The 11,413-nt window shown below is 32.7% G+C and overlaps 3 protein-coding genes across 3 annotated transcripts; 1 reads left to right on the top strand and 2 right to left on the bottom strand.

Annotated features, from left to right (window-relative positions):
- The first annotated feature begins 265 nt into the window (after positions 1-265).
- Positions 266-4,365, top strand: LOC107478767 (phosphoinositide phosphatase SAC7-like). The gene is made up of 19 exons (XM_016098900.3): positions 266-497; positions 733-860; positions 954-1,045; positions 1,135-1,192; positions 1,297-1,353; positions 1,438-1,471; positions 1,570-1,650; positions 1,820-1,926; positions 2,021-2,107; positions 2,192-2,269; positions 2,388-2,458; positions 2,588-2,686; positions 2,768-2,867; positions 3,018-3,126; positions 3,243-3,315; positions 3,690-3,783; positions 3,876-3,968; positions 4,070-4,136; positions 4,235-4,365. Exons 1-19 carry the CDS (start codon positions 266-268, stop codon positions 4,363-4,365), a joined length of 1,791 nt encoding a protein of 596 aa, XP_015954386.1.
- A 445-nt stretch (positions 4,366-4,810) lies between these two features.
- Positions 4,811-6,527, bottom strand: LOC107478761 (dehydrodolichyl diphosphate synthase 6-like). Its single transcript, XM_052256136.1, has 3 exons — positions 6,274-6,527; positions 5,314-5,693; positions 4,811-5,121 (listed from the first exon to the last, which is right to left on the bottom strand). The coding sequence occupies exons 1-3, from the start codon at positions 6,480-6,482 to the stop codon at positions 4,811-4,813; spliced, it is 900 nt and encodes a 299-aa protein (XP_052112096.1). The 5' UTR covers positions 6,483-6,527.
- Positions 6,528-8,025: 1,498 nt separating this feature from the next.
- On the bottom strand, positions 8,026-11,407 carry LOC127743930 (probable serine/threonine-protein kinase PIX13). Its single transcript, XM_052256159.1, has 5 exons — positions 11,089-11,407; positions 9,535-9,670; positions 9,296-9,441; positions 8,945-9,068; positions 8,026-8,538 (listed from the first exon to the last, which is right to left on the bottom strand). Exons 1-5 carry the CDS (start codon positions 11,146-11,148, stop codon positions 8,132-8,134), a joined length of 873 nt encoding a protein of 290 aa, XP_052112119.1. The 5' UTR covers positions 11,149-11,407; the 3' UTR covers positions 8,026-8,131.
- Positions 11,408-11,413: the final 6 nt, after the last annotated feature.

Raw genomic sequence — 11,413 nt, 5'->3', positions numbered from 1 at the left:
TTTTTTCACATTGTTTTAAATTGCAAACAACATCATTTCATTATTTGTAATTTAAATAATTATTCGTGGAGACTCACGTGCAATTGTCTTCACGTAAAAGTAGCTAAGAATTTTTAGATAATTTGATATGTTTTACTAAATTGGAATCTAACGATTTTTAACTATCATCTTCACGTAAAAACAACTGTATATAAGTTTCTACCATCAAATATATTAAATTATCTAACGATTTTCAACTATTATCTTTAGATTGAATAGTGAAAGAATGGAGAAAGGAGATTCGGGGCAGAAGCTGCACACAAAGATGCGGCTATGGGAATTTCCGAACCAGTATGTGATTGAACCAATTGAAGGATCATCTTCTCGATCTCCACTCTCAATTAGTAGAAAAGATGGCACCATGAAGCTCATTGATGGCATCCCCGAGTGCAGCACCCTTCGAGTTCCTAAGATCATGACCATTTTTGGTGTCATTGGCATGCTAAAGATCTTGGCTGGTAACTACTATTTTCAATATAAATACAGTGTATTTTATATTTCAACATGTATCCCACGTATCAAAAGGTCATATGTATATTTTTCACATAAAATATTTTACGTGTGACGTACCACGCACGTTTTCCTATATCAGAACGTATTGCGTTCCATGTAACTACGATTTCGAGACCGATTTAAACATTATCCTAACTATAGTAGTACTTGAAATTAAAGTGAGTATGTAATGGTTTATAGGATCATATTTGCTGGTAATAACCGGGCGTGAATGTGTTGGAACACACATGGGGCATCCAATTTACAAGATATCATCAATGAAGGTTTTTCCATGTGATCAAACTCTTAACAATACCCCTGCTGAGCAAGTAACTAACTAACTTCCTATAACTCCATTTGCTTCTATTTGTTTTCCAATTAAAATTCACTACCAATTTTGATGTATGATATTCTTTTTGCAGAAGAAAACAGAGATGGAATTTTCTAGGTTAATAACTGTTGCTGAGAAGACATATGGCCTATTCTTCTCATATGACACTAATTTAACTTTGAGGTCATTCTTTTTTTCTTTTTATTTTTTTAGATTTTTCAGAAATCATCATCCAATTCTTATTGATATGAATTTTACATAAAATTATGCAGTGTCCAACGACTGAATGAATTGGGTAATGAATCTAAATTGCTTCCTCTTTGGAGACAGGTAATAATTTTTCTAAGCATCTTAACTTTGTAAAAATTTATGTCTATGCAAACAATGCCTGCTTTAGATCAATTCAATTTATAATTCCTTTGGTTTCGCTGCAGGCAGAGCCTCGATATCTCTGGAACAATTATATGTTGGAAATGCTGATTGATCACAAGGTGTGTTTGTAACAAATTGCTGTCATCTGTTAAGTTCTTCTTGTCTACATTTTCTCACTTCAATTTTATTTTATTTGAATGCAGCTTGATCCATTCCTACTTCCTGTAGTTCAAGGCAGTATCCTTTCTAAGACATTCATATGTTGTTTAAGTTGTTTAGTTTGATCATATCGCTTCACTTTCGCCTTCTTAGAATTATCCTTAACAAATCATTAGGCTTTCACCATTTTCAAGCAGCAATTGGGAAAGATATCATTGACATCACTTTGATTGCTAGGAGATGCACAAGAAGAAATGGTAAAAGATACTTTTCTATTCATTTACATATCGACTATGTACTTATTACTAGTAATGTCATAAGACGCGTCTGCATCTTAGAAATCGAACAAGTAGTTATAAAATGACTCAACTTTTTGTGTACTTTTTGGTTGTTAATAACATCTTATTCTGTTGCTTGGCGAATAAGGAACTCGGATGTGGAGAAGAGGGGCTGATGCTGATGGTTATTGTGCTAATTTTGTGGAATCAGAGCAAGTTATGCAGTTCAATGGCTATACAGCATCATTTGTTCAGGTAACTAATGCTTTCTAGTTGAATCTTGTCTTAAGTGATTTGGTCGAAACAAGGACAGGAAATTAGATGAAAGGTTTTGTTTGATCTCTTGCAGATTCGTGGATCGATGCCATTCCAATGGGAGCAAATTGTTGACTTAACATACAAGCCAAAGTTTGAGATATTGAAACCTGATGAAGCTGTAAGTGGTTGTTGTTTCATTTTGTTTGTGTTTCTTGATCTTCAAGCTTCTCTGCTATGCTAATTGACTAATGTTTCGCTGCAGCCTCGAGTCATGGAGCGTCATTTCTTAGATTTGAGAAAAAAATATGGGAGTGTGGTAGCTATTGATCTAGTCAACACGGTGAAATATTCTTCTTTTGAGTTAACTCCAAATATTATACGATTTATATCTACTGTTACTATCATTGTGGTTTAATTTCAACTATAATTTGAACATTTTTCACTCCTAATCTTATCAGCATGGAGGAGAGGGGAGGCTATATGAAAAATTTTCGACCACGGCGCAGCAGGTGGCAGGTGACGATGTAAGGTAGAAGTCTCTTTCAATTAACTTCTAGATTTGGCTTTATACATTCTTTTGGTTTCTTTCTATTTGATATCTATGCACATGTTCTTTCTTTTCTTTTCTTTTCTTTTGTCTTTTTTTCCTTTTTTACAGATATATACACTTTGATTTCCATGGCACATGTGGTCACATTCATTTTGATCGTCTCTCAATCCTCTATGATCAAATTTCAGATTTTCTTGAGAGAAACGGGTGCGGAAATTTTATTGGATAAGTTATTCTGATAAAGAGTTTAGCAATTTGATTCAAACTTGCTTTGTTATGGAATTGTAGATATCTTCTGTTGAATGAAAAGGGAGAGAAAATGAAGGAGCAACTTGGAGTTGTTAGGACCAACTGTGTTGATTGTTTAGACCGTACAAATGTCACTCAGGTCGGCTAGTTTCTGTTTTCATTTTCAATGTTTTCTATTTTTAGAATTTCGAAAAAGAAAAAGTGAAAATGAAAAACATGGCTATAGAAAATGAAAACACAAACCAAACAGACAGTACTTTTGCTTGACGGAATTAAAATGACGTGGCAGAGCATGATTGGTCGGAATATGCTGGAATACCAGCTTAGAAGACTTGGTGTCTTTGGAGCTGAAGAAACAATTAGTTCACATCCAAATCTGGATGATAAATTTAAGATCTGTAAGTATAACTATATATTATGTATTTAATAATTTATTTTCATTTTCATTCATGTAAACTTTCAAACTTTGATTCTATTCTTGTTTGATTTTTTTGTTTTTTTTTTCTATGTTCAGTGTGGGCAGATCATGGTGATGACATTAGTATTCAATATTCAGGCACTCCTGCTCTGAAAGGAGATTTTACCAGGTATTCAATTTCTCATGGAACTTTTCTAAATTTTTTTTATTTTATTTTTTAATATCATGTAAAGATCGAAGTTTTGGAGCAATGGTTGAGTTGTTTCTGTATAACATCAAGGTCATGTGTTTAAGTTGTTGACGTAATTATTAGGTTAGACTGTCTACATTACCTTATTTGAGTACGGCTAACATGAAATGCTTGTGCACCAGACTGCTTTTTTCTAATCATCTTGTAAAAAGTGTGTAGAATTATGCAACCATATAGAAGATTAGTCTATATTGAAAATATATTCATTATTTGATTTTATTTTTTCATTACACCTTGTTGAATCACAAAATTTAAGTATATAATTTTCCTAATTGAGGTTTTGTTGGATTCAGATTTGGACACCGCACTGTTCAAGGCATACTAACTGATGGTTGGAATGCTCTTATGCGTTATTATTTGAATAATTTCGCTGATGGAACAAAGCAGGTTTGTGACACTAATTATGGTAATATAGATGAATAGTTGGTTTATTAGTGACACTAATTACCATGCTTAATTAAATTGTGTTGTTGGTGAAGGATGCAATTGATCTCATGCAAGGACATTACATAATCTCTGTTGGTAGAGATATGACTCCAACTTCTCAGAATGGAGGCATTGAATCTATTGCTGTGAGTGTTTCAATTTAGATGAATTCCAAATTGAAGAACATAATTAACTTCATCTTATAACAAATCAATATTAACATCATTTTTTTCTATTATCTCTGCAGTCTTTTCCTCTGGCTCTAGGCCTGGTTTTGACCGGATTCTTTTTCGCTACCATGTCCTTGAGACAAGGTGAGTTTTTCATAAATTTTACATTACATAAGTCCTTCATACTTAAATCATGGCTTTTGAGTGATATGATAGCTTCTGACCATTGTTCTTGCATGCAGTTCGATACGATTTTCGGCACTTCTTCCTTTCACTAATGTGGGCAGGAATTAGTATCGGTATAGCAGCGTTCGTGAGGGCGAACGGCCGAGTTTTCTGCAACAGGCCACGCCTACACAAGCCGCGGTCTTAGATGCTGATCAATTTTTTTTAAAAGAATTCAATATGTTTGCATAAGGTTCCCTAGTATGATGCTCATATTACATTTTATTCTTCTTTTACTAACTTTTTGTAGCCATTATTACTATTATATATAGCTGCCACAAATTCATAATTGGTGTCTTTTGTTGGCAGTTTTTGATGCCACTCTCCTCCTCCTAATTTGTATATGCAGATTTTGTTTATGTTCTTGGAGATTCATGTATTCAGTTCATTTTTGTATGCTTAAGATTCATACAATATATACAGATATAAATAACATCATTATACATTTTGATTTGAGTCAAGAAAACAAGAGTAAATTATGCTGAACTGTCTCGAAATTCGGCTATATTATTGTTATTATTGTTACCAAATTTCGTTCACAAGCATGATTTAACATTGTTACCAAATTAAAATAGACATTTTCCATAGTTCAATTAAAAGTTCTTGTGCTTCTTCTTCTCTTTCTTGTTCTCCAAGTAATGATGGTACTTTTGGAAGTTCAACACTGCCAAGACCAAGTGCCTCAAACCTATCTCAGGCCAAAGTGAAGATGGTGCATACAGAGGGCAGGTACCAGCCTGCCACAGAAGAAAGTTGCTCAGCCGCGCCTCACCGGAAGTTCGGATCAATATGTCAGGGTCTGGTGCCACTGCCATGTACATATTCCTCTCAACATCCACCAATTCTATTAGAGAACAAGAAGAGGGAGGAGGAACACTATGTTTCTCAACTTTGTTCTCAAACACTCCATTCTTGCTACAAATCATCCCTTTCACTTTCTCTGTCAAAAATCAAACAGCATACAACAATTATGACAAAAAAATAAAGTAATAATGTTGACAGATGTAAAAAATTATATAAAAACTATGAATATTTTCAATTATTAAAAGCCTACAGGCTGAAAACGAGTCGAGTTGAGCTGAATTAATACCTATACCACCATTCTTAACTACTTTTGATGGCTCTTCACCATTAAGATGGCTCCATTTTTGCTTGCAAGATTGGTAGACGGCATGCACCATCTCGTCGCGCGAAGTATACGCGACGCAGATGAAAAGAACTCTGTGGTTGTTGTGGGCAGTGACTCGCATTGCCTTGTCCACAGCAACCCTGACAGGCTCACTAAGCATTGAAATGTTTCCAATGAAATGCAACCTCACACCATACTCATTGATGATGCTTTCTTGTTGAAGCAACTCTTCAATCTTCTGCCTCATAAGTTCCATTAAACTTTGAACATCTTTTGGCTTCCTTCTAAAGTTGTCAATGCTGAATGCATATACAGTTACATACTTCACTCCCAGTTCATAACAATACCTATAGCCAGCGACCGATTCAGAAAATTTTAACAGTAAGAACAAACATATATAGGACTAAAACTTTTGTAATTGTATTCAATTTTCGATTAGATCTTCATAAATTAAAAGTTTATAATAATAATAATAATCAATTTTTGATATTATAAACACCTCTAATTAAGTACTTATATTATACAAAACTCTTCGGAGAGAAAAAAAAATTATCAATTATAGGAAATGGACCACAAAATTTATAGACTATGAAGATATTATCTAAAAGTGTATAGTACATGCACTTGTTTAAAATGTTTAAAACTTAACAACTTGGTTGAAATTTTTAGAATTATAATACATATGTATAACAAGAAGTTTATGAATTTTTTTTTAGAATTTAATTTTGATACATCTTCATGTAATAACTGATATCATATCAGCAAAAACAACTATTGTGAATTATCATTCAAAGGACAGATGTGATTATACGACAGTGAAAAACATTTTGCCAACTTTTTGTTAGGTCACATATCTTTTGAAAATACAGAAAATACAAGAATTTTCTATTTTTGGATAAAATAAAAAGTGTAGTATTATGTTGATACCTGAGGATGGATAAGAGAGCTGAAAATCCAGCTTTGTGGCCTTCACCTTCAGCCAAATTGTTCTTCTTTGCAAACCTTCTATTACCATCCATTATGAATGCAATGTGATTTGGCACTTCCCCAACACATAACACTTTAAAGAGAAGTCTTCTTAGATAACAATATAACCCTTCTAACAAGTGCACTGTGTAACCGTTACTTATCTGCATTATTATTATTATTATACCTTCAAACAAAGAGAGAAAGACCTTGACAATAATATAGAATGATGGAAGATTCAAAAATAAATAGGAAACTTTGGTGGAGGCAGATTAAAAAAAGAATAAAATAATATAAACATATATATGTCTTATTTGGTACTCGTCTTTTCACACATGATTATTTACACTATTCAGAAATGTTATATTTATAGAATTAATTTTTATTTATTGACGGTGTCAAATATTTTACGTAATTTTATTTTATTTTTCTAAAGCGTCTAAGGTGGCAAGATTATGGCTTAGATTTAGGTAAAAGCATTTTCCCTATCCGCATAGAATTACTTTATTTCTATCCTTTTCATGTGAGCAACTGATGAATATGAAACATGAAAATAGTGTGAGGCATTGTATTTTTCTGTTATTATTATTATTATTATCAAATAACTTCTTGATCAAGTTTTTTCCTCAGTGAAACTATGATTAATTAAACCATATGTAAATAATATACTAACATTAGTTGTATTGTGTCATAAACTATAAATAATATATTAAAGTTAACCTATATATATAATTGACTCTCTATTTTTTAATAAGGTATATATACTTGACTCTGCTTAATGAGAAAAAAGTTAACTGTACAGTAAAGTCATTATGAAAATTGGATTAGTTAATGATGATTTTAAGTATATAGTTAAAGACAACTTATAATTAAACATGTAATAAGTACATGATAAATTGATAATAATGTGCATAATTCATGAGTATATGTAGCAAAAAATGAATGATCCTGATTCGAATCTCTCGATATTTATTTAAACGGATGAATAACTTGATTACTCCATTTATTTAAGTCTAGTTAATTTATGATTTTTTTTAAAATGTGTCATTCTTTATATGAGTATAATTAAACATTTTTCTACCAAAATATTAGCAAATAAAGTGAGTTGTTGAAAAGAGAAGGTTGTATATTAGTAATAAAAAATATTTGATAACAAAAAATATTAACCAAAAACTACTAAAACTTATTACTTTTGGTTTTGTTTAATGCATCCAATAATAAATAATATTAAATAAAATAAATTTAAATTATTTAAACTAATTATTTTGTCTCCTTAATATTATTTTGTTTCCCTAATATTATCGATCAGCAATAACTAGAAAATGTCCTAAAAAGTATGTACTTTCTGTAGAGTTTGATTGTTATGATCATGTGATATTCTTTGAACTTTGATTCTAGAAAGAGTGAGTATAATAAATTAACTTTCATAGGTACGAATAACATAACTCTCTTCATAAATAAATAGGATAAGGATACTAAGTATATATAGCGAGTCTTAAACAATCTTGACGAAAAAAAAAAAGTGATAGTGAGGAAAAGATTAAAGAATGTCAGTCTTTTAGAATAATCCACAGTTTACAAAGTAAACGAATTTTTTTTCCCACTTTGCAAAAATGTTAATATTTCAACAAAAAGTAAAAAAAAAAAAAACAATCATACAGTTGTAAGTTGTAACAGGGTTGTTAATAATCTCACCCTCCAACCAGGTCAAAGGAAACAAATAAATTAAAATAAAATTAAAAATTAAAAATTCATATTGATTGGATCATATATTACTATTCAATAAGATCATTTTGCCAAATGTTTCACAATTTTTTTCTCATACTTTTGCTTTTGAAACTCTTTGCCTTGAATGATGGTGACTCTTAGAGGCTGCAGAAGAATGAGAACCTCTATTCTTGGACTCCTTGGATTTATCTTGCATTGATTCTATGGCTTCCAATGCCTCCACAACTTCTTTCATCGACGGTCGGTTTTTGGGGTCCGGTTCCAAGCATTTCAGAGTGAGTTGCGCCGCCTGCTGCGCCGCCTTTTGTGAATATTGGCCATCAATCCTAGCATCCATTATGGTTTTCAACTTTCTCTTGTTGGAGAGATTAGGCTTAACCCATTCAACCAGATTCTGTTGCCCTGTCGGCCGCTTTGTATCGAGCGCGCGCAAGCCTGACATCATTTCAAGTAGAACTACGCCAAAGCCGTAGACATCACTCTTCACATACAAGTGACCTGTTAAATAATGATTACAATTTTGCATTGCATGCAGCCATGTTAGTTGTTGGTGAGTCTCAAACAATAGTGTGTGTTCATGTCAACCTTTTTTTGCAAAAACATAAATAAAGAATGAGATCACTTCTCTAATTTTTGCATAAATTTTATATGCAATTAGATTAATTCAGTCTAAACATGACCAAGCATTTAGACTTCATAAAAGTAAGAGTTGACATAATAACAAGGCTATCATATTGACCTATCGATCACAGGTTTGGATCCTAAAATCAGTCTCTCAGGGGATGAGAGCCTTAAGCACCGGAGCTGCCTGTTTCGTTCTTACTTAGCATAGCATTTATATTCAAGTTCATGCAGCATAAGTCAAAAGATGAGTGAATTGCAAACTATATATACATATAATTACCTGTTGCAATGTACTCCGGAGCAGCATAGCCATATGTGCCCATGACTCTGGTAGTTACATGTGATGCTCCCACAGCAGGGCCCAATTTAGCCAAGCCGAAATCCGATATTTTCGCGTTGTAATTCTGCAGGAGACAGAACAATAAGTTGTCATATTGATCTGTAGAATTTAGTATGCTAGTAAAGATCATCAACTTTGATTACTTCAGAACTATGTGGACATAACATCACGAAATATGGTCAAGATTGTGGTCTAGAACCATTTGTTTAGGCTTTTTTCTCTTTGCATGAAGGAAAATAAACTAAGAACAACAAGATTAAGAAACGAATGAACTAGCATAATATAGCTGACCCCGTCAAGTAGTATATTTGAAGCCTTGAAATCTCTGTATATGACTTGTTTTTCGGAAGCGTGCAAGAAAGCGAGGCCCCTTGCTGCGCCAATAGCTATCTTAATTCGGGTGTTCCATGAAAGTGGTTCTATGTTAGGATTCCCTGCTTAGGAACAAAACAAAAGAAAGCAAATGAGGTACAAATCCACAACCAATATAGTTTTTCTTTTCCTCATTTGGAAAGAGTTTCAGTTCATACTTCTGAAAAGATGATTCTCCAAGCTCCCCTTTGGCATGAACTCATACACAAGTAGAAGCTCATCGTCGTCCCAACAGTACCCTAATAGCTTTACCAGGTTCGGGTGAGAAAGCCTTCCTAAGAAGTTTACTTCTGACTGCACATTGCCAAATCAACAAAGAAGCATAACAAAAATCAGATCACTAAGTTGAAACTTCTGCACAAAAATTGTGACAAACAAAATTATTATTATATTATTATTATTATTATTATCTCTACAATACACAAATATAAGAAGAAAACATGATCACTTAACTTTCTATAGCAATCTGTGTTTTGTACTATGCTCTCTTCACATTCATAAAATGTATAAAAGTCCACACTATTTTGCAAAATGAAAATATCTCATGTGCCTCAATGCCTCAACTAATTACTTTACTATATTTATATAACATGCACAAAACATGATTAATTCTTTTTATTTATTTTTTCCTCCCCCTCTTTGAGGAAAAGTCAAGAGGGATTTTGCAAAGCTACTTCAAATTTTTTGTCTTTTTATGAAAAAGTAAACGCTTATCTTGAAAATCAATTTGTAGTCAAGTATTCAAATATGTGGAAACTAAGACAACTTATTTTAAACTGTTAATATCCAAAGTTTCCTGTTGGATCATCAATGGATGGAAGAAGGACAGGTCATCTAAGTGGGGACCACAATGAATTTTCCTGCTACATTCCATGACCATATTCCATAAATGTGATGTTTTTATATAGTTTGCTTGTAGAATAAGGAATCCATTTTTAATGAACCGTCTGCATCAACCACAGCTGTGCCTCTCCACATTTACATTGCATATTCATGGTCACCACTATTTTCAATCAAGAATTTCAAGTTCTCTTTCAAAGCATAGTCTTCAACCTCATAATAATAATAATCTTAACAAAAATATATAATTATAGAATGTAGGAGTTATATTATGCAGTAAACCATTTATGATTTACACCTTGTATAAGGTTAAGGATTTAATTTTATAGGCACACCATTATGAATATTTTATAGGTTATACCAAAAAAAAAGATATAATACATTAACAATATAAAACACTTCATATTATAAAAAATTAATCTCCTAAATTACCTAGATTCCATTTTATTTTTTTACCATTTAAGTTAATCATGAGATCAAGTGTTGACAACAACTAAACAAGAGCTCTATAATCTTTTTCACCACAATTACTTTCCACCTCTACCCCTAGTACTTAGCATGTGAGACAATAATAACAAGGGTTCTGTTATTCAGTGGCATTGATTAAAGGTTTCCAAAATAGAAACTTTTAATTGAAAGAAAAAAAAAAAAAAACAATTTTTAAGAAGCATTAGAAGCACCATAAAATTTCTATAATTTGAAACCTAACCAATGTCCTAAGGGCACTATATAGCAAAACCATAATTGTAGTAGTAGTAGCAATAATACTACTACTAATAATAATAACAATAACAATAACAACTATACTAGCATCAATTACCAAATATTGAAAGATTAAGAAAATTAAAGTTTTGGAATTCAATTCAACAAACCTGCCACTCTTGAAACCCTTGAGTGCTTTCAGAGTTCAATTTCTTGATAGCAACCACCATCCCTGACCCTGCCTTTGCTGGTGTGAGTGTCTTCTCATCCAACCACCCTTTATATACTCTGCCAAACCCACCTTCACCGAGCAATGTATCTGATTTGAAGCTCTTTGTCGCGGATTTCAGGTCCCCGAAACTGAACACTTTCAAATTAGGCCTCTCCAGGATCTGGCCACTTGAAGATGGAAGCGAACTAGTCCCGTCATCGATGATGCTGCCGCTTGCAATCTCCGAGAACTGGCTCTTCCCGGCGCTGCTAGCGGTGGTCGCC

This window comes from Arachis duranensis, unplaced genomic scaffold (assembly GCF_000817695.3).
Source record: "Arachis duranensis cultivar V14167 unplaced genomic scaffold, aradu.V14167.gnm2.J7QH unplaced_Scaffold_165934, whole genome shotgun sequence".
NCBI classification, from domain to species: Eukaryota; Viridiplantae; Streptophyta; class Magnoliopsida; order Fabales; family Fabaceae; genus Arachis; species Arachis duranensis.
Note: the sequence above shows the minus strand (reverse complement) of the source record. Positions and strands in the feature narration are given on the sequence as shown.